A 23,747-nucleotide genomic window follows, 5' to 3' on the forward strand; every position below is an offset into this window, starting at 1 on the left:
CCGCGACCCGAGTCAGGGTTCAATTATACTAACACTGTAAAGTGGTGCTCAGCTCAGCGACCACTCACAACAACCGTATTGGGAGGATGGATGGTCGTGCTACAGTACAGAGATTAAATACTCCAGAATGACAGTATGTGTTTTTCTCTGAGCGCGTGTGGGTGCTTTCGTGGTTTGACCTTGTATGATTTGATTTGATCAAAAGGGAAGATGATGACGCTGTTAACATTCCGCAGGACCGCGCTACGTATTTCGCCAACAGAAGGACGGCCACCACCACACTGACGGTGGATATCCTGGATGGGGACGACCTGGGGCCCATGTTCCTGCCCTGCATCCTGGTCAACAACACCCGTGACTGCAACCCCCTCACCTACCGCGCGGCCATCCCTGAGTTCACCGACCCGGTGAGGAACCCGGAGACACAACCACACCCGCACATGGCCCGCAGACCCACCTGAATTACATGACTACGCAGAACACGGACCTTTTGCGGAGCTGGTTGAGAAAAGTAAAAAAAAAACATGGGATGTTGGAAGAAAATTACACTCCTTATATTTCCGTAATAAATGCCAGTAGTGTTTCTATAGTTTCGTATCCACCCCCAGCATGGGCTCAATCATCCTTGAGCCCTCAGCATTGGCTGGCTCCCTGCTGCTCACCTAGCTGTGCCTGGAGGCTCGCTAACCCTGCCTGCTTTGTCTCAGCATGTTGATGTGAAGGTCTTTTCTGGTCTATCGGAACAGCAATTAGAGCTTTAGTCTGAGTCGGCTTCAGAAGAAACATGGTCTGAATTCAGAGTGAGGCAGAGAGGGAAGGAGAGCCTGCTGTGGCAAAGAGAAAGAGCCCTGCAGGTTGGGATGGGGTGGAATGGTGAAGCATCGTCCTGGGGTGTCATAGGTGTAGGAGAAATGACAGAAAGCAGATGAGGGCCTTGGGAGCTTGGAAAGGTAGTCATCAAACAGAGCTTCCGACTTACATTGTGTGTCCGTATGTACGCATGCAGATGTATCAACAGTATGTGCACGTGCAAAATGTGTGCGGGTGGGGTGCATGTCTTGGGCCAGCAAAGAAGTGAGGATTGAATGATATATTTTTACTATTATTATTTTACTGCTCTTTCCCGTGATCGATACTAGAACCCAGGGAGATAGAACCTACGACAGACGGAACACCAACAAGAGACCACTAGGGTGAGATAGAAAGAAAAGGAACCTGGACAGGGAAGACGGAACCTAGAGAGGAAAGCAGAAAGAGCGAAATAGGGGATGACGGAGAGAGAGAATTAAACTACAGAGCGGCATTCTCAGTCACACTTGTTTGCTGAGAATTTCCTCTGTGTCTGATGTATAATGTATGATGAAAGGCTCCCAGACTGTGAAGTGTGCGAGGCTAGGAACTGTGCCTGCCCGCTTTTCCGATACCCAGACACCAAACACGGCGCCCTCTTCTCATATTCCTCCTTCCTGAGCCACTTACTTCCCCCACCAACAGCTTTCCTCAAATACCGTCGAGGAAAATCTGTCCAGTTGTTTTGAGGTGAATGTTCTGTTGAAAGCTTGTTCTCTAACTCTTGTCTTCATCTTGTGGGGGCGTACAGACTGTCACACTCTTGTCAACTCAATAGCAGGTCATTTTTCATTACTCACGTGGCAGTTCTCTGGCTCTGTAAAATATTTTCCACTGACACTGTTCATATATGATTGTTCTTTGTAACTTATGACCCGCTCAGCTGGAACATATCACTCTGGGACACACTGAAAACATACCTGCCTCAGTCCTTCTCCACTCGTTGCTTCTGTTGGTCGTTGATGTTCTTAGTATGTTCATTCCACCTGCCACTGCTCAGCACACCTTTGCTGTTACTATACATCCGGGGACAAATGTGTCATCATTGAAGAATGTATATGAATTAATTACAATTGGTTAGAGAAGTGCATTATGAAGTTGATCTGTATTTATTTGTGCCTTGGGGGGGGATATTATGTGCACTCTGGAGTCCTCTTAATTATAGCTGCTGGAGGAGGGTATTATAGCTAATCATCATTGTGCAGAGCTAGAGGGATTTGATTTAGCACACCTCTAGACATTGTAAAAGCGTGGCGGATGGGTAAGGGGGGTGGGGGAGAGAAGGATTATGCCAGAGCCCAGGGATATAAATATACCCCTAAGGAAACGGATTCTGCCAGAGAGCAGTTAGCAATGCGCTTCCCTATGCTAAGGAAGTGCAGCACACATCCTTGAGCACTCTCCACTTACCACATTAGCCATGCTGAGTTAGCCTATACTGGGGAAGCAAAGATGCCCAGATGACATGCTCACCAGCTCCACTGTATTAGCTGTATGTTGCAATGCTAGGGAAGTGCAGTGTGAGCTAATTAGGGTTGATTATTAGAAGCAAGTCTACTGTACACGAGTAAGCGATGTTCTGTGGCCTCTAGCACAACAGATTAGCTGTAATGTATGGTACCATTAGGCATTTTCGGAAGTATATTTAAGATGGCTTGAGCTAATTACACAGCTAAAGCTATTAGATGATTACTCTGGTAATTGTCATTCTGTGTTCAGTGTCTACCAGACAGAGACTGACAAGCCTATTGGCGGAAATACTGCTGATGTACCATTTATAACAATGTACAGTGTCAGAACGGGGCTTGTGTAGTATTACTACAGATCCATACACATGGACCTTAGTAGGCGCGAGGGAGGAATACAGAATAAGGTGCAACAGTTTGGGGGACAGTTTGTCCCTTGTTTGTTTAAGGACTCCTCTTTGTTTTTCCAGAGCAAACTGAACCCGCTGAACGTCACCCCGGCGATCAGAGCAGAGGATATGGACAGGAACATCCAGCCGCCCTCAAACAGGCCGCGCATCCTCTACTTCATCCTGGTTGGTAGGTTCAACACACTGAGGTTCTGCTCTCCACACAATTCAACTTGTAGAGTTGTGTACAAGTGTGTAGTCTACAGTCATTGACATGTGTTTGTGTGTGTGTGTGTTATACTGTTTGTTGCAGGTTATCCATCAGCATATCAAGACTATTTCTCCCTGAACAGGACGACAGCTGAGTTGCGTGTTCTGAAGCCAGTTAGCAGAGACCTGTACCAAAGCTTTACCCTCACCATTAAGGTACACTAATCCCCTCCTGTACCCTCACCATTAAGGTACACTAACCCCCTCCTATACCCTCACCATCAAGTTACACTAAACCCCTCTTGTACCCTCACCAATCAACGTAAACCAAACCCACGTCTTTACCTTGAAAACCCCAGTAAACACAGTCATTAAAGGTGCCCGATCAGAAGCCCTCAGAGTGAGGCAAAAGTAATGACTTGGCACCTCGGCAGTGAGGGGAGAGGCTGGAGCTCGTTCTCTCAGGGGTCCTAATTAGAGCTGGGGGATTACCTGGGTGATGCTGCCCAGCGTCCATCCAGCAGAACCTCTGCTGTGGGTCTGTACCTGCCAGAGAAGGCTGCTTAGCTCTGTGGCGAAGCATGCTGTGGATGATGGGAGGTGTGGGAGGGTGGTGGGGCGAGAGTGATGATGTGTGAAGAGCATTTCCGCGTTGTCGCCAGGAGAATTGTGTATGGAGCTGTGAGTGTGTGTTTGTGTGAGAGAGATGGGTCGAGATAAAAAGAGAGAGAGAGAGACACAGAGAGAAAGAGGGAGCGCGGATGTGGCGATGGAGTGGGAAGAGGTGAAGATTGAGAGAGGGAGAGGGGTGGAGTAGAGCGAGGCAGAGAGGGGTGCAGGGAGTGAGATTGCAGCCTTATCTAGCTGAGTCACAGGACGAGTGGAAATCCGCAGGTGCTGAAGGTATCAGTAGAGACAGGGAGAGGGGGAATTAGAGTCGGATCATCAGACAGAAGCTCGGGGTTTGACTGCAGATAGGGTCGGCTCTGTGCATAACATGCCCTGCCCACTGCCAGTTCAGTACAATGAGATCTCAGTTAGTAAGATCCAGAACAAAAGATCATCTGATGTTTAGCCCAGTTGTGTTGACTTTCAATCCTTTTCTGGAAGGTCCTCCCCCCCCCCATCACATGTGCTGTGGGTTTTGGGATGTTATCATTGACTCTGATAGGAGTATTACCTCCATGGGTGGCAGGGATGAAATGAGGAGCACAAAGGAAAGTGAGGACTGACAGATGGAGAAAGCTTGTGTTGAGAAGTTGGAGAGAAAAAGGACGAGAGAGATGAAAAAAGAGAGAGAGAAAAAGAGACAGAGAGAAAGAGAGATCAAGGTTGAAGAAATGAAGACTGAGGGATAAACAGTGACTTTTGGTGGCAGAGAATCTCCTGGAGCCTGCCCAGTTGTAAGTGTGGAACACAAGTCATTTACCACTGCCGCCCTGAAATAGGGACATCACTAAAGAGCTAACCCACCAGGGAACCCACTCAATGTCCCCTCCCTCCCTCCCTCCCTCCCTCCCTCCCTCCCTCCCTCCCTCCCTCCCTCCCTCCCTCCCTCCCTCCCTCCCTCCCTCCCTCCCTCCCTCCCTCCCTCCCTCCCTCCCTCCCTCCCTCCCTCCCTCCCTCCCTCCCTCCCTCTCTCTCTCTCTCTCTCTCTCTCTCTCTCTCTCTCTCTCTCTCTCTCTCTCTCTCTCTCTCTCTCTCTCTCTCTCTCTCTCTCTCTCTCTCTGCATCCCTTACCAGTTTCTCTGGTGGCTTTTCATTTTTCTGCGTGTCTCTCTGGGAGGAGATATAAGAAAGAAACGGTAATGGAAGCTTCAGTGGTGTTGGGGGAGTTGGAAGGTTATCTTCCGCCCTCAGAGCATCTGATGTTTCAATTAGTCTTACATTATTTATGTGGAGCATGTATACTGCATGCCTTCCCTCAAACATGTCGGGGAATGTGATGAAGTGAGTAAGACCTTCAATGATTATTCCCCCCTTGAGCACCAGTGCCCCACAAGGGATGGGAGGGAAGGGGGATAGGGTGGGCCTGGGAGCAGAGTCTGGTGCCCTGCTGGTGTCCGAGCAGTGTGTTTCAAGTTAGGTCCCTCAGCGTGATGAAGGTCAATGACAGTAACAGTCCTGCTGTACCGACAAAGCACAACAAAAAACAAACAGTGAACTCAACGGATGTTCACAGAACGCATTAGTTCCAGCCCGCTCATTTCACTGAACTTTATGATCCAAACGCGTTCTCGGGAATGGCACAGGAACTGATTGATTCGTGTTGGGGTCGGTTGAGCTCCTTTTGGTGAGAGTGATGAAGTGCATGTTGTCGGCGAGCATGGGCAGGCAGTGGAAAGAGCGCCTGGGTGAAGACGCAGCTCAGTGCTCTCGGTGTGGAGAGGAGGGAGTTCCTCCAGACTCGGGCCGTGACGTGACGGCTCGCTCCCGCTGAGCGAGCGCGGATGCCTGAGAGAGCATGCATACCGATGCGTGTTAACGTGTCCCGACACCAGAGCCGTCATTTCACCCTGCCAACTGCGCCGGAAAGATTTTTAAACGACGGAAGTAACACACAGCCTTCCGTGCGCCGTCTGGGTATCTGGCCCAGCACTGACCCTCACACACAGCGCTGACGGCGGGCCCTTGACAAAAAGCTCAGTACAGATATCCCAGGGTGCCGGTGACATGCTGTGGGTGGGGGGGGGGGGGGGGGGATAACGACAACGACAGTAGTTATGATTTCCTGAATAGTTCTTAAAAAGGAGAGTTTTATCTGTCTGGAATAAATATGGACTAGACCAGACGGGATGAAACGAGAGTAGCAAGCAGACTTTGAAGTGGGGTTGGGGTGCTATGGGGCATGGCCTTAACCGGGGGGAAGAGTGCCTGGACTTGTGTGTCTGAGGTTCTCGCAATGTCTTGTGAGCGTCCTGGTAGACCTTTCCACCTTCCTTAGCTATTCCGCCCACGCAGGCTCTCGATGGCCTTCAGCCAACACCAACGCTGACATTTCGATAACGAGGCTTATTTCTGTAAACGCTTGTCATATTACCCGCCTCAGTGGGTCAATTGAGCAGACCCACATGGCAAAGCGACATGCTTCGATTCGACGTCTAAGTTTCCCACTGATACGCGAGTTGGCTTCTGCTGGATCAAATACAGTCTACGTAAATGGGATGCAACGGAAACTGTATTTGGAGTATGATTGAAGAGAACTAGAATGATATTCTTTCTCTTACTGCTGACTTGTAGGAGCTGGACTCTTTAATTACCATCTATTTCTCACCGATGATGGCATTTGCATTAAGTGCTTTGCCAATTACTGGAGCCTAATCCAAAATGGTCATCTAATTAAATTCTGCAGCACAGTCTGTCTGTAATTGAAATGACAGTCTCAGGGGAATTATGTCCATATGTACCTGGGCACCAAGGGCCTTGGAGACATCACCATGGTGATATGACATGAAGTATTTGGAACATGTATGTGGACTGATGGGCATGTACTTTATGATCCCCCTCTCTCTCTCTCTCGCTCTCTCTCTCTTGCTCTGTCTCTCTCTGTCTCTCTCTGTCTCTCTCTCTTCCTCCCACCACCCTCCTCCAGGCTGAGCAGGACAACGGGCATCCCCTCCCCGCTTACGCAGACCTAGTCATCAACATCCTGGATGAAAACAACCAGGCCCCGTACTTCCAGTTTGTTACCTACCAGGGCTACGTCAGCGAGTCTGCCCCTGTAGGCACCACCATCTCAGCCAGCGCCAACCTCACTACCCCCCTGGGAATCATCGCCCTCGACAACGACATCGAGGAGGTACATAGAAGCACACGCCTATGCACGCGCACACAAATAAACACGTGTCAGGATAAACACGCGCACACATCAGTCACGCAAACTGTGGTTGTAGCCCATTTCACAAAGACAATCCTTGGAGTTAAAACATTGAAAGAAAGACATGGGTAAGATGTTTTCCTCTACGTGACTGTCCCAGTCATTGTGTCACTGTTTTGTCTCCCACTTGTAGCTGGCGCCTGGTGCAACACCTGTACGTAATGGGTTGGCTTGACATTCCCCGACTCTTCTTTTTGAAGTGGTGTGTTAGCTAGCGGTAGCAGCATGCAGTCTTGTCCAGTAGTGTGTTTGATTGCATTAAACTAGAGTGTCATTCTTCCCTCCAAAGGAGCACGTTTTTCTCTCACCAATGTCTGCCGTGTTTGTTTGCTGTGCGTGCCCCTCTGCTATTTTGTATTCCCCTCCTCCTTGGAGGTGATGGCAGCTGAATACACCCATTTTTCAAACAGGGGCTGACTGGATGAGGTTATCTAAGTTCTCAAACTCTATTTTCACGGTGGAAACCACACACATTCTAACTCGATGGCAACACACCACAAGACAGCAACTTTCGCCTCTTGTGTCTGTTTCTGTCAACGGGATCTTCTCGAATGTGTTTATGATGCTGAAATGATTGTATTATTCATTACCTCAGACGACACACACAGCACAGTAACTCCACGGAGACATCGCCTTCTCATTGCCTCTCACTCTCACTTTCCCTCTATCTTTTTCTCTATCTTTCTCTATCTTTCTCTATCTTTCTTTCTCTCTCTCTCTCTCTCTCTCTCTCTCTCTCTCTCTCTCTCTCTCTCTCTCTCTCTCTCTCTCTCTCTCTCTCTCTCTCTCTCTCTCTCTCTCTCTCTCTCTCTCTCTCTCTCTCTCTCTCTCTCTCTCTCTCTCTCTCTCTCTCTCTCTCTCTCTTTCTGTCTGTCTTCTGTCTCTCTCTCTCTCTCTCTCTCTCTCTCTCTGTCTGTCTGTCTTCTGTCTCTCTCTCTCTCTCTCTCTCTCTCTCTCTCTCTCTCTCTCTCTCTCTCTCTCTCTCTCTCTCTCTCTCTCTCTCTCTCTCTCTCTTTCTCTCTCTCTTACTGAGTGCTGTGGAAGATTAACACATCAAAGTGGAACATAGATAACAGAATCAATAGTCAAGGCAGTTCTTGTGTTTACCCAAACATGGAGACCTCATTGCCAGACATGAATCATCCTAACAAAGCAACAGCTGCAACCCTGGGACACATAGCAACTTGTTTAGACAGTTGAACTGAACTATTGGCATTTATTTGAGAATGATGGAAAATTCTATATGTCATAGCGTTTGACGTCTTGCCAGTGTGGACGAGCCAACTAGCTGATTGGCTCTCCCACAGCAGAAAGGCTGGTGATGTGTTTTGTTCTTTGATCAGTGGGAACTTAACGGATGATGTTTCTGCCTCTTGTTAGCTCCAGGGGAGTCATCTCACTCTTCATTAGGCCTCCTCAGCTCCATGTTCTGAAATATGCTCCTGTCTGCCTGCTGTCAGCTGCTCGCTGACTGACTAACCAGCCCTATCCTCTTAATAGTGTCTCCCAGTTTCACATCTGTGGCCTTGATGGAGAATCACAACAGCCCACATCACCATGGTAACATATTTTCTTCTGAACGTCTGTGTGTTTTCGAAGACTAAAGACCCCATGTTGAAGATTACCATGGACGACTACACAGCCGTCTTCTCTCTGACCACCGCTGGGATCGCCCGCTTCCTCAAGTTGCTGATGCCGGTGGACAGGGAGAGGCAGATGACCTACACCTTCATGGTAGGACTTTAACCTATGGAGGACTACACCCAAAAGCAGTGCTTCCCAACCCTGGTCCTCAGGGCACGCCTGTCCTGCATGTGTTTGATATTTCCCTGCTTGATTGAAATGATAGGTCGTACGCAACGGTCATGAATGGTCATGACAACACAACACCAGGCTTAGGTCTCAATCATGTCTCTCTCCGCTCTGAAGGCCGGAGGACCATCTTTTATAGGGCACAAGAATGTAAACATAGATAGTGACAGTCAGGCAGTAATGACGTTACAACAGTCTCAGAGAAAGAGATTCACAGCTCCCAACACATGATCACTCAGACTAGAGAGTTCATAGTTGGAACTCTCCTTGTAGTCATGACAAGGGACATTTACCCAGTACTTTCTCCTGATCTCGAACATCTATTAACCCTGACACACACACAATCTACTTTTAGTAATAGCAAGCTTACATGAGAACATACTAACTTGTATCCAATGACTAGTTATCTTGATTAGTGAATAATGTAAGCACACAGGAAATCTAAATTTCAGTTTCTAAATTTCAGTTTCAACATTACGTGGGAAACAGAGTTGAGATTCAGAACCATTTTGTGTTTAGCTCCTCATCGGTCTTCTTATTCTTTTTTTAATCTCTTTATCTCATTAGTAGTGACTATTGATTTTTTCCAAGCATGTTTTTCCTTCAAAAATACAATCTCAAACTCAAAAATGTGCTTGGGGGATTGTGGTGTAGCTGCCTGTACCTAGCTTTTTGTGTTTGTATGAATAAAGTGTGGTTCCCTCCCACACCCCTATTCCCTATTAGAGAGCTTCAATATGTCAATATTAAGAACACAGTAGACAGGCACAAGTCCTGCACAATGTCCTGCAAAAGCAGAAGAGAATGAGTGGGAGTCTTTTCACACTGATGAGTGTGTGTGTGTGTGTGTATGTGAGTGTGTGTGTGTGTGTGTGCACGCGTGCATGTGTGTGTGTGTGCACCCTTGTGTTAGTGTGTCTGCCTGACTTGGTTAAGAGGAGCCTTGTAACACAAACTTTAATATAAGGCTTGCAACACGAATAGCTTGTCGAAGCGGTGTTGCTCTGCTGTCGAGTCGTGAAAATGAGATTGACAGAAAGTCGGTGACAAAGAGATGTGAGAATGTAACTCATTAGCTAGCCTCTTGAATATTGCAATCAGAGGCCATAACGCCTGCTGAGTATTTTGTATCTGTTTATCTGCTTTTGACGTTCTGCACGCATCTGCTCGTATTAAAGCTGAAGTGTTTGCATCTGCATTTGGTTCCACGTCTATTATTTGGGCTCTAGTGCAAATTAATAGCACATAAACTCCTTTCTTCCAAAATACTCACTAACAATAGTTGTTTATTATAATCTCTGTAGAAAAGCTTTGATGGCTTTCCATGTTGTCATTGCTGAGATGGGAACGTATTAGAGCTCATAATTATGTAAAATTAATTCATTCTTTTGGCTCTACAATTGGAATAATGTTATAATATTTTCGTTGACATTTCCAGCAGAGGTTAAAGCATTCCGTTTTTATTGAAAGGGTCCCTTTTCAACTTTTCTGTGGAGCAATCAAGGGATGTATATGGCCAGTTTGTACCTTTGATTTATGTCATTCTCCTGGTAAAGAAAATTCAGGCATGTTATCATTTTTATCTCACCCACTCGATTGTGTGTGTGTGTGTGTTTTTGCGCCTGTGTGCGTGTGTGTGTGTGCGTTTGTCTATGCATGTGTATTCAGTCACATTCTGATTCAGTCCATCGTTGGTCAGGAAGGCAGGGAGAAATATAGAACACTGGTACAGAACTCTGGGAAATTGTAGGCATTAATCCTCTCAGTCTCAGACTTGTCCTGTCGTCTTCTCTTCTGTTTCTCTGTCATCCTCTCCCACTCTTTTTCTTTCTCTCTCAGACCTGCTTTCTGTCTCTCTGGCATACCTCCCTCTCTTTGCCCTCTCTCTGTTATACCTCCCTATACATCTCTGTTTCTCCCTATTGCATCCTCTACCCCTTTCTCTCTTCCCCCCCTCCTTCTTTTTTACCCTCGCTCCCTCTCTCCCAGTGAAGCCTTTGCCTCAGTCTCCTTTGCCACTGCCCTTCAGTCTAAACACAGGGATTTGTCAATGACAAATGAATCTATTTATATGTATAACTCTTTTTCTTCAACTCTATTTTCTTGATGTTCCTTTGCTTTCTTCCGCTCTCCCTTTGCTCTTCCATTGACTCCCTTTTTACTTGCCCTTTGCCTCGCACAAAAGTTAAGGAGCCACGACAGGGAGGTCAGGAGTATTTGCCCATCGTCCCTGAAGAGCCTTGATATTCATCTGCTCTCTTAAAACCTATCCATCTAAGTCCTAACTAGATACTGATGGACAATGTGGCAAGTGTTTTGAAGTGCATATTGCTATTACTTAACCATATAGTTACATGTAACTATGATAATAGGAAACCTGGTTTCATCAAGGCTACAAAGTCATTTTTATATTATATTAACCTTCTTCCACATGGATTGCCCTTCATGTTTGATTATTCTTTGCTGGTAGATGATGGCATCAGACGGTGTCCAGCAGAGCAGCCCCGTGACCGTCAACATCCTGGTCATCGACGCCAACGACAACACTCCAACATTTGCTGAGGTCTCGTACACTGTGGAGGTGTTCACAGATATGCAGCCAGGAGAAACTGTGATACAGGTAACCCACACTGTGCTCTCTCTCTCTCTCTTTTTCTCTTTCTCTCTCTTTTTTCTCTTTCTTTCTCTATCTCTATCTCTTTCTCTCTCTTTTTCTCTTTCTCTTTCTCTTTCTCTCTCTCTCTCTCTCTCTCTCTCTCTCTCTCTCTCTCTCTCTCTCTCTCTCTCTCTCTCTCTCTCTCATCACGAACATAATTAACAGTTGTGATTAAAAAAGATGAACTAGCTTTAGCGCATGACTTTAACTCAACTCTCCAGCACAGGTCTACATCTATGCCTGGAACTCACTCTTTGCAGTTTTGTGAAAGGAAATATTTGTGGGTGAAAATGTGGCTTTGTCAATGCATTATGCATACATGTATGTTTTATCGAATCCCCTCCTTCCAGGAAGGTGCACAGTTCTTCTTTTTGACATAGGGGGCCCAGTACTGACTTATTAGATAGACGGAACATTATATTTTATCTCACAGTCGATAAACCAGCTTACATGCACACCCACACACACACAAATTCACCTACCGTACACTCACACACACACACACTCGCACGTTAAGATATCAAAGTTGAATCTATCTTAAAAACCAGTCACTGGGTCTGGTGAAATGAGACCAGGGGTTACGCAGAGGCTGAGACGGGCATTCAACAGCTTTGTAGAAGCCTCTCTGAGAGGCCCAGCTCGGGCTGGCAGGATGCAGCTTTAGTCGATGCGAAACCGTTTCACGGTTCAGACATTCACGACTGGGAGAGGCTGGGCCTCCAGGGGACCCGGGGCTGAGGCCTGCCTGGAGGTGTTCCTTTCTAGGAGCTGCGGGGGGGGGTTCAAATGAATGAGCCTCAAGTGTAGTATGGTCGGTAAGTTCCTCCGATAATGTGGCGCGCGCCGGATGTGAAGTTTGCGTTCCGTCTGAAGATCAGACTCACAGTATCAGATGCACACGAAGGGGGTTTTATCACCGATTCACTTTGATGTTCACTTGTAAAGGACGAAAGGCATACCCCCTGGGGTTACCTTCTTCTAATAAAAGATGTGTTGTTAATTAGTTGTCATTCATAGTTCAGGTCCAAGCTATCACTACGACCCCTTAATTAGCATCAACGTTGCAGGGGGCAGGGGAGTACAGGCTGTTGGCTGTATAAGCAAAGGTCAGTAATGCAGAGCGTTATGTGTGGTAAATGTCACCAATTGGTTGTGTTAGACATGGGTCAGAAGTAATGTGTGTACCAGAATATTCCCCTATCATTACAGAGGCAGGTAGGACCCCCCACCAAACAGAGTTGCCCCCTGCCTGGAGAATGTTTTCTGCTTTCCTGTCTCGATAGACATGTCAGTGATGCACATATGTCACTCTCACCCCCCCCCCCCATCTCTCTCTCTCTCTCTCTCTGTCTCTGTACCTGTCTCTCCCTGTCTCTCTCTCTGTCTCTCTCTCTCTCTCTCTCTCTCTCCCTCTCTCTCTCTCTCTCTCTCTCTCTCTCTCTCTCTCTCTGTCTGTCTCTGTCTCTCTCTTTCTCTCTCTCTCTCTCTGTCTCTCTCTCTCTGTCTCTCTCTCTCTCTCTCTCTCTCTCTCCGCCTCCTTAGCTGACAGCAGCCGATGCAGATGAGGGTCTGAATGGTCTGGTGACATACACCATCCTGGCTGGTGGCCAGGGGGACTTCATCATCAACAACCGCACAGGCCGCATCACCTTGGCCCCCGGCGTGGCCTTGCCCGTCGGCCGCTCCTACGCCTTGACCGTGAGGGCCTCCGACAACGCTCCAGAGATCCAGAGGAGGTACACCCACTCACCTCCAGTCACATTATAGCCCACACCATCGAGATGGAACATCCAGAATGATCTATGGGGTCGTTTCTTTTATCCATCAATACATCCATATATCCATCATCCTCTTATTCCCTCACATTGTGGTGGCGGTGGGCTTCTTTTATTATACTCTGTTATATAGATAGATTCTCTTTCAGTCCTAGCCATGTATTCTCATATCAAGTGCGCTTTCTGGTCATTTGTCAACTCATGCTTTTCTACATGTCTGAGCTACTGTATTCATCTTTCAGTCAGCAAACATGTATTAATGATCAGAAGCTGTTTCACATAATCCCTTATTTGCACCATCAATTTTCTTTCACAGATGGCACTCTTTATTTGGAGCATGCCCGTACAGATTCACTTCATAGTTCTGAATCCAGCTTTCAAAAGCATTGTTTGTCCTCCAAAGAGGGTCCTGCAAGGTGAATTATGATAATTCAATATTATGACAGGCCATTAGGAAACAGGCAGCAGATGGCCGCTTGTTCTATCATAGTGTACAAAGACATCTTTGTCTTATTTTCTCCTTTATTTTCAACCGGTCATTAAATAATAATTACCATGTTGGTTGTTTTGATACGTTGTTAAAGCGTTTCCAGAAACCAACGTCATACTTCTTTGGGATTCTTAGGTGCAGGCGGAAAAAACTTTGGGACGGTTTAGTGAAATGGGTTTTTCAAAAGATAGTTCACCATGACTGACTTTCACTGAGCAAATACAAATCAATTGGCCTTGCCAAACACTGTGTGTATGTGTGTGCAATCCCACAGCTTATTCAAGATAAAACTTCTTGGCTGTGGGTTGGAATCTTAAGTGCTTTTTCCATTACAGATATTTTCTTGACTATGTTTGGTTATAGTAGATGCTGTGTGGCCTATCTATTGTGTGAGGTCTACAGTAGTACAATAGTATTAAACGAGAGTTGTGTTGGACTGATATACCATTAAACCTACTGCGGCGTATAGGCTGTAGGATTCTAGCCATTGCCTAATGTGATATTGTTGTTGTCTGGTGTCAGGAGCACTATCACTACGGTATACATCGAAGTACTCCCCCCCAACAACCAGAGCCCCCCACGCTTCCCCCTCTTCACCTACAACGTGGAGGTCAGCGAGGCCATGAGGATAGGAGCCATCCTGGTCAACCTTCAGGTCAGAAGCACACACACAACCGCACACATGGTTGCACAAACACTGTATCCACGCACACTTAATGGGCCTAAAGTCAGAGTTGAACGATTATCACTCACGTTTAAGCATGCATGCACACACACAAACATACACACACACACACACTTTTCATAGAGTTGGCCGATTAGGGATGGGCATTGGGGCCATAAACATACATAAATCTACATTTTAATGGTTGCAAACTGCTCCTAATGGATACCTTCGTACATCTATGTACATCTCTGTGGAATAATGATGACTCATTCGATACACCTTTCCTCGGTTTCCATAGGCTACCGACAGAGAGAACGATCCAATTACATACCTCATAGTGAGTGGTGATTCCCAGAAGGTCTTCAACCTCTCGAAAACGTAAGCTCATTTATTATTAAAGAACACAGTGTGTAGCTGTACTAAGGGATGTAGCTGGCTAGTTGGATTTAGGGATGAATGCATGGGCAGATGGTTTGTGTTGAGTCATAGAAGATTGAGGACCTCATTTACTAACATTGCGACCGCATCTTCATCTGCGCCTTTGCCCAACCACAAATAGCGCAGGGTGTATTTCCACATTTTGCTTGGTATTTATCAAACCAAATCCTCGTCGGGCAATCAGCGCCTTACTCCGCCCTTTAGCGCACTGTTAAAAGATGTGAAATTAAAAATTTTACGCCTGAAATGGGCGCAATCCTGTTAGTAAATGAGGCCCTAAGTGTCATAGCGATTCCATATAGAGATATCCTCTGGGTAGAGACATGGGAGGAGCGAGCCAGAGAGAGAGCGAGCGATGGAGGGACTAGTATAAGTGGAGGTGCTTCAAGCCAACCAGAAGAATATTAGAAAACGTCATCAGCTGCCCCTCACCTATATTGTCTGTCAGAGCGAGGGATGGGAGGAGGAGAAGGAGGAGAACAAATAGAGACGGATGTGGAGGGGGACAGGGGCATGACAAATTTACACGACCAGTGTTTGTTTACTGTCCCTCAAATAAACAAGTGAATAAGGATGGAAGGATATGTGGAGAGACTGAGAACAGCAGAACGCTCTGATCACAACTGCTCCTCCTCTCTCCATCTCTCGCTCCTCTCTTCCCCCCCTACAAGCTACTCACTGAGGCCAGTTTGGGGGGGGGGGGGATTTCTGAGATTTATTTGGTCTCCATTGTTGTCCTGTCCTTTTGTTTAGTTTGTTTACTCTCCTGGCAGAACTGCAGCTTTTTTTTTTTCTCTCTCAATAGCGGGATGATTGCTTCTCTGTTTGAGTGGCGGCTGCAGCGAAAAACAACGCTGTGTAGCTATCTACACCACCAGAGACATTTGTTGCTGCTGCGTTTATCTCTTCCAAACCAGATACTGTACGACTTGACTCCATCTAAAAACAAACACGCTGGGCCTTTTAGGTGGCCAAGATACTCCCTCCTCACATACAGTATCACTTTCCCCGTCGAATGGCTCTCCCCTATCATCCGTCAGGTGCAGATACAGAGTGTGATGAATGGAAGCATAATTAGCTGGTAATGCATGCTTGATGAGTGTCTGAGATACGGAGCTCTGCTCTGCTCTCTCATTTTTCAAGCCCAGCCACTCTTCAGTGGTGCAGTGGACGTTTTTTGGTGTATTGTGCATTGCTGCATGTTCGGATTCAGGCCACATATGGTGCTGGTTCGATACAGCTAATATGAATAATGGGCTCTCTAGTCTATAACTCCCTCTAAATGGGGCAGGTCACCCTGAGGGACCAGGGTGTGAAGAGAAGGAGAGAGAGAGAGTATGAGAGAGAAAGAGAGAGAGATAGAGAGACAGTATTAGAGAGAGAGAGAGAGAGAGAGAGAGAGAGAGAGAGAGAGAGAGAGACAGAGAGACAGAGAGACAGAGAGAGAGAGAGAGAGAGAGAGAGAGAGAGAGAGAGAGAGAGAGAGAGAGAGAGAGAGAGAGAGAGAGAGAGAGTTAGAGATGAAGAACAAGGGGGAGAGGAAGAAAGAGAGAGGGTGGGGAATTCTGCTTCCTGTTTTCCTCCTCAGGAAGACATATGACTGCAGCTCGGTCTGTTGACCACGTTACAGCATAAGACCATCAACCAAAAACCCATTCTAAATATCCGAGACAAGTACAGAACCCTCACTACCTGGAACCAGACGAAGAAAAAAAACCCTAGATCCAAAACCATGTTGCTTTTCCACAGGCACTGCAACATGCACTTGAGGAACAGAACAATCAAACACCAACAGGCCGTGCCATCAGATATAAACTCTGCCTGTCTCCACTCCCATTCTGACCGCCAGCTCTTCTCTGGGCTGTTAACAAGATCCTATCTGTATGACAGCCTCCCACTCCCTCCCTTCATCGTTCTCCTGGGTTCTGAGAACCAGGGCACCGGCTGTCCGGCTGCTATCATACCCGATCAGCGTGCTCTCAGCCTGGAACAGAGTTCACTCCTCCTACTGGCTATCCAGACAAGGAGCCCCTGAGGACTGGGATCCACAGTTCATCCTTATTATCACCTCGACCATCATGGTCAAGTCCACCATGCTCTTGGTCATTTCCATGACCATATTCACCTCCATCATGCCTGACCGGGGTGTTGTTTCCTGGAATTGATTCGAGACGGGATGGGGCTCGGTTAGGCCCTGGCGGCTGTGGTATAAATAAACATGAACTCAATCGGCAGACTGTGGAGCACACAACTCTCTGCGCCGCGCTGCATATTTATGTTGTCAGCCGTGAAAAGCTGCTCTTGCCCTCCTGAACTGATGCTCCACCGGTGGCTTTGCAGAAGAAACAAGTGCTCGCCAGCCATAACTAAGAGCCAGCGCTCGGAGAGATCGGGCAGCCTTAATCGAGCTTGGAGCAATTTTCATGTCAGATTTCCAAATGGTTGTTCTGTTCCGTGGGTGCAGCCTGGAGAGGAAGGGGAAGTGAGGTCAGGAGAGCGGGATGTGGTTCCCCCCGGGGCGAGACTGAGCGCTAAATTACAGCCACAGGAGAGAAAGGGGAGGGAAATGAAGAGAGGGAGAGAGGGCGAGCGAGAGGGTGGGGGAAAGCGAGGTAGAGAGACATGGAAAAAGAGAAAGAGAGGGAGAAGGAAAGAGAGAGAGAGAGAGAGAGAGAGAGAGAGAGAGAGAGAGAGAGAGAGAGAGAGAGAGATAAAGAGAGAGAGAGAGAGAGAGCGCACAGAGAGGAAATGTAAAAGTGACAGGCATTAATACACCGGTGCATTCAGACTTCTGCTGTTACTGGCCCTGGCCGTTTGGCTGTCAGAGTGTGGCAGCGTAATCGGTTTGTGAGTGTGTGTTGTGTGCGTGTCTGTGTGTTTGTGTGTGTGTGTGTGTGTGTGTGAATTTGTGTTTGTCAAAGATAACTCAACCTTCCGTTTGTGTGGACTGCTAGTGTCAGACTACACAGAGCAGAGACTGCCAATGTCATCTGGAGAAATTAATACACTTGATTCTGCACATTTTGGGGGTAAAGAGCTTGCATGTGTGTGTTTGATTCTGTGTATGTGTGTGCATGTGTGTGTGCGTGTGTGTGTCGATGTCTGTCTCTCACTGTGTCTCTTTTAAGCCCCACCTGCTCTTTCCTCTCATTTTGAACAGATTACATTTTTTTCTGTCTAATCCTTTTGTAAAAAAAAAAAGCATGGGCTGCAGTCTGCTTTTTCTCTCGACACAACACGCCATACACACACGCACCCACGCACACCACACACGCAAGCAAGCAAGCATTATCCTCTGTTGTCATGGGTTTTTAAAGGTGTGTGCTTTACGGCAGCTGTCGAAAGTTATCCAAGCAAGTGGATTCCAGTCTTTTGTCAATAGCTCTCTACTATGCTACCAATCAGTCCCTTATGGTTCTCTAGAACAATTGTCAACAGTATCTGTAAGCAATATCACCAAATATAGGCTAAGCCTGTCCTACAGGGCCACTAGATATACCCACTCAGATGGTGCTTAGCAGAGAGAGGGAAAAGCGATATTGGCTATAAATCCCCTGTAGTTGAAATGGAAATAAAGATGAAAGGAACGTAAGCCTGTAATACAATGAGCTTTATGTGTCTGTGTTAACACTTGCTGTCTGTTTCCCCCCTCCCTCCCCCCCCCCTGCTTCTCCAGGATTGGTCTGCTGCTGCTGGATCAGCCCCTGGACAGGGAAACCACGGACCAGTACCGTCTCATAGTCACGGCCTCTGACGGAAACCCCGGAGGGGTAAGAGAGACTCTGCATCCCTGAGGCTGGGCCTTGTCCTGGGTTAGCCATTGAACCCGAGCACGGTGATTGCATCATAAACCCTGGGCACGGTGATGTCATCCTAAATAGCTTGGGGGCATGATGATGTCATCATGAACAGCCTGGGAGCATGGTGTATAGACACAGATGAAGCTGTCTTTTTCAATTTGTTTTCCGCAAACACACACAAGCACGGTTGCTCATACACACGCACTTGTGCACACAGCAGATACCTATAGAATATGAATTCTAGTCCATGTCTCCCAGCATGAGCTAATAGCCATATAAACCATCCTGATTTAATCAGATTTAACCTCAGTTGGCCCAATTTACCAGCTGTCTGGCTGCCTCGCCCAGGTGAATTACTGGCTTCTCTTTAAGAGACTGTGCATGATGGGTAATAAGCATTAGCTGATGAGCTGTCACCACTGTGATTGCCCTCGCCCTCCCTCCTACAAGTTCACACAGTATAAACACTGTGCTTATTACTCACCTCATGGTCTATAGCTGTTGGGAATGCTTCAGTGTTTTTTTGTGTGAGAGGGAGAGAAGAAGGATCTGAACTCACTGCATGAGAGACTTCTCTCTCAACATCTGTACCTCTTTCCTCACTCTCTTTCCATCCATCCATCCATCCCTCTCTCTCTCCCCGCCCCAGTGTTAATTGAAGTATTGTATTGACCACTCACCCTCTATCACACCTGCACCACTGCCCTGATATCTGTCCAGGCCCAGGGGAGTGTTCATGTACCCCCCTGTAAACCACAGAAGTCTCCATGGGAGGAAAGCCTACACTGGCTGACCCTGCCGGAGGAGCTGTAACAATGGCGTAAGAGGCAGAGCAGACACCCAGAGGCAGAGAGATATGGTCCTGTCTGAGATGTGCAAGAGGTTGTCTGTGATTAAGGATTGTAAGGAAAGAAGAGATAAGGAGGGCAGGAGACGAAGAAGGGCAAGAGCAAAAAAAAAGAGAAAGGAAAGTGTTTGTGTGTTTGTGAAAGAGACGGAGATTCAGATATAAATGTACAAAAAAGAAGACAGAGAAAGAAAAGTGACAGAAAGGAAGAGATAAAGAGAGAGCGAGTTGAAAGAAAGAGAGAGAGAGAGAGAGAGATCTGTGTGGCACCAAGGGGTTTAAATCTGTAATTAGAACTTCGGTAACCATGGGAACATGACACATGAAGAACAGGGACTCCCCTCCTGAATGTACTTCATTCAAAGACAGTCAAAACTCTCACACACACAGGCTTGTGAGGGTTGACTCACACGGGTGTCTCACAGAATAAGTGCATGCATATCTAACCTGGGCCCTTTCTGCATGTCATCTTCTTCCTCTCTATACTCAACAAAAATTAATGATATATATGTATATATATATATTCCTGTGTTGTCTTGCTTGCTGAGTTGTTTTCCCTCCATACAAGTTGGATTTGAACTATTTTCAATTGCGAAAATTAATATAGTTAAATCAATTAAATTAGTAAGCGTACTTTTTTATATAAATGGATGTGTTCCATCCGTGATCAGCATTCTTATGAGAATTGGAACATTTTATGAAATCCAATACAGCAGGCAATTTCAGTAAAACCAGTCACCAGATCGGGGGTAGTAGCTGAACAGATGTACAGGGAAGTTCAATAAACCTCTCTGAGGTGAAGGTGTTCACAAATGACTTCTATGTGACCCATCCCCCAGCTACAGCACACACACACACACACACAGCTCCCAGCGGAGTTGTCACTTTAAAGGCTACGGTTCGCTGCCCTGGCCGTGTCTTTGCACTCTTTGAGATGACGGTGGCAATGCCAGCCACACAGAAGAGGGGAGATCACAGACATGTCTTTTCTCTGATAAATAAATAATGGAAGCTCATTAATCAACATCCGCCTTATGGCCGTAGACCTGCAGCGTTGCCACAGCGAGATGCCAGGCTTTGATAGCACCCACGCCACCCAGGGATCTAATTGGCTTCAGGAGATGCAGAACACTCACCATCTCAGTGTCTTGTGAGAGGCGAGAGAGGAGAGAGAGAGAGAAAGAGAGAGAGAGAGAGAGAGAGAGAGAGAGAGAGAGAGAGAGAGAGAGAGAGAGAAGTAAGAGGATGATGGGAAACACTGCAGCAACCACGGAGTTGGCTTTATTCCTTCATTTACCTATTGTGCTGTTTTTAATATGTGGCATGCCGAGCACTATCGGAAAGACAGATCAAGTGGGATGACATTGGACAGGGTCAGGGCCAGGATAAGTCGCTCCATCTGTGAAAGAAGCAATTATGTGCGTCACAGAAAATGAGAGAAGAGAGAGAAATAACGACGAGGAAGGCAAAGGCGTCCCCTGGAGAAGGAGAGATGAAGGTGACATTCACCATGTCATTTCCCTGTCTGTCCTACGCCTCAGAAACACCTCATGAACCAAGCCCACGACTTCAAACCACTATCCCCAAGGAGGCCATTTTGCACCACTGTGTACGCCTGTCTTTGCCCCAGTGCACTGTGGGATTACGGAATGTGCATATTCAGCTGTTCTTACCGATGATTTATCCTAGGGCCTCCGAGGGCTGTGTACTGGTGTCATTGTTAGAAGGTTAACGGCAGTGTATGGGTGAACGCTGACTCCAAGTCAAGATGATCACTAGGAGCATGAAAAGCTTCTCCGACTGTTTGAGAAGCTTTCATATCCTGGATTGTCTTTAGAGGATATGGCTAATTGATAAACTGGAGCTAAAGAATCCCATTGGAATGTTGTAATTACTTGAACCGACTGGATATCATATTGTACGTTATGGTAAACAATAGCAGACACAATGATTGTTGTTAGTATGAAAAACAGTTTTGTGTCAGATTCAGTTCCACAATTTCCAATTATTTATGGTGTGGATGTTAAATGTTTCTCGGTACTGTGTCTTAGAGCTGGGTAAAACATGTTATGCAGTGGAATTGTTATTTGATTAATGGTTCTGTGAGAATGCATTTGGATATCTGTCTAAACTCATTTTGCGAGTGTATAACAGAATGTCAATGTCATCTCTGCATTCTTCAGCAAGGCTTGTTTGGAGCAACATTTCATAAGCTGATGTTTTTTTTTTGCTCCGCTCATCACTAATCCCAAATATTTATACTTTCAATGTAATTAACATTTCAATGTATTTCCCTCAAAACGTTATATTATTCAACAAATCAAATGCTGGTGTATTCAGACTGCTTCTGCATCCCAGCAGACAGAGAAACTTAGTACGTTTCGTACTACTACTCCATTTGTGAGTTCAGTGTTTGTATCCTGTGTTCCTTCCCAGACCTCCACAACTACAGTCAGCATCGTGGTAACGGACGTGAACGATAACGACCCTCAGTTTGACCCTGCATTGCCCACCAACCTTACCGTGTCAGAGGAGAAGGCCAACATCTTCGTAGGTCAAGTCAGGGTAAGAAACGACCCATGCAATGCCCGCCCTGGCCATCCTCTTACACATGGATACACATACATATTGACCGGTTTTAAGTCGTTTGTCTGTTTCCCCATCATTTGTACTTACAGTATATCTACTTGTTGACAACCAACTCCACTTGCCAGTTCCCACCTTGACCTAGATCTATGACCTGGTTACTCTTGTCCGTAACATGACCTCAGCCATACGCCAGGCTCAAAGCTGTCCCCCACTACCCACTCAGAAATTATTCCAACACACTTCATATAATTTGGCTGATTTGGCTTGTCACCCAAAGTGCTGTTCCTCATGGCTGTCGTGTTTCAGCTCCATCGAGCAGCCAGGCTTTTCTAATTACTGTTTTAGATTAATTGGGCTGGGGTGTGTCAGAGGAATAATCATGGAACAATGCTCATCCGCAGTGTTTGTGTGTGTGTGTGTGTGTGTGTGGGGGGGGGGCGCTCACCAGGGAGTAGGAGAGCACTGTTTGTTTTGGTTCCATTTTTAAGTGTCTTTCCTTGTTATATGAGGGAAAACATTTTTTTGCTGATGAATCTCCACATTCATCGTAATTAAATCACATATATAGAACTGGTAATAAAAAGCAACAACTGTAAAGAGGCAAGAACCGGGCGGGTTAATTAGCCAAAGTATACAGATCAATGGGATCTGTAACTGAGGTCATGTGACCACTCTAGTCTGTGGCTGCTGGGCTGAAAACAACTTCAAATTGTTCACCTCGATTCCCTCCATTTGTGTTCTGAGGTAAGAGCAGGAACGTTTATTTTCCGAAATAAAGAATGAATGAAAAAGCTATAGATTTGCCCCTTAAGATCTTTGTGGAATATATTTGTATATATGGGTCATTCATTCCGCTTTCTCTATATCCTTGCCCAGGTACATTTCCTTTGCTTGTAAATAGCCCAAATCTGTCTGTGAACAGTTCCAACAACGGATTCCTGCTGACTTCTTCCAACACCCCCCACCCCTCAACCCATTCAACCCCGCCCTACTCCACCATAACAGATCAGTCTGAACAGAGAAGCAAACCAGGGATCCCATCCTCTAGACCAGTGGTTCTCAACCCTGGTCCTCAGGACACCCCTGTCCTGCATGTTTGAAATGTTTCCCTGATCCAACACACCTGATTCAAATGAATGGTCATAAGCAGGCTTCTGCAGAGCTGGATAAAGACCAATTCATTTGAATCAGGTGTGTTGGAGCAGGGAAACATCTAAAACATGCAGGACAGGGGTGCCCTGGGGACCAGGGTTAGGAACCACTGCTCTAGACAGTTAATGGGAGATGGGGGCCCATTCATCCCACCCCATCTTCATCACTGGGTAGCCGCTGTGTGTCATTGAGTTGCATCATCCCAGCTGGTGTTCTCATCAGTCGTAACACAACAGATCTGCAACGGGCCCAATGTAGGGCTTTGAAGATCTCACATGTCTATTACCACTCAGTTGTAATACAGTTTGACACACAGATAGTTATCTCTCTAAAGATATTACAACCCTAATGTGTGGGAGGTAGTCTCGCAGTTGAGTGTTTTAATGACTGAATAATTACAGTTTATTCCTGAACTGGTAACAGATATGTAGTACCATTGGAAGGGGAGCAGACCAACTATGTACTACCTTAACGCAGCACATCACTCACCAGCTGTAGGTAGATGATAGAAAAGTGAGCTTGCTTTTGCGTAAAACAGTTGCTCAAGGAGCTCAATAACTAAATTGTTCTCCATTATCATTCTAACCTGGTGAGCACTGCTAAGCAACCTGTTCCGATGCTCTCATTCCCTACAGATAGGACTCATTCAGTCAATGTTGTTAGCAGCGCCGATGGGTCACCCTCTACATATGTTTGGGAAACCATTTGCATAATGAGTGGATCCCGCCTG

General features: G+C 46.5%; 1 protein-coding gene across 1 annotated transcript in view; it reads left to right on the forward strand.

Moving 5' to 3' along the window:
* Window positions 1–23,747, forward strand: part of LOC146268280 (protocadherin-15-like) — a 106,196-nt gene that overhangs the window by 33,536 nt on the left and 48,913 nt on the right. Inside the window, exons 8-19 of the mRNA XM_084709441.1 lie at window positions 237–407; window positions 2,786–2,894; window positions 3,018–3,130; window positions 6,507–6,713; window positions 6,925–6,945; window positions 8,391–8,525; window positions 11,074–11,223; window positions 12,802–12,995; window positions 14,047–14,179; window positions 14,490–14,569; window positions 18,306–18,399; window positions 21,713–21,841. Of these exons, the coding sequence (XP_084565567.1) occupies window positions 237–407; window positions 2,786–2,894; window positions 3,018–3,130; window positions 6,507–6,713; window positions 6,925–6,945; window positions 8,391–8,525; window positions 11,074–11,223; window positions 12,802–12,995; window positions 14,047–14,179; window positions 14,490–14,569; window positions 18,306–18,399; window positions 21,713–21,841 (1,536 nt within the window). The remainder of the gene's footprint in view (window positions 1–236; window positions 408–2,785; window positions 2,895–3,017; window positions 3,131–6,506; window positions 6,714–6,924; window positions 6,946–8,390; window positions 8,526–11,073; window positions 11,224–12,801; window positions 12,996–14,046; window positions 14,180–14,489; window positions 14,570–18,305; window positions 18,400–21,712; window positions 21,842–23,747) is intronic.

Source organism: Hypomesus nipponensis, chromosome 11 (genome assembly GCF_054491055.1).
Source record: "Hypomesus nipponensis isolate SF chromosome 11, ASM5449105v1, whole genome shotgun sequence".
Lineage (NCBI taxonomy): Eukaryota > Metazoa > Chordata > Actinopteri > Osmeriformes > Osmeridae > Hypomesus > Hypomesus nipponensis.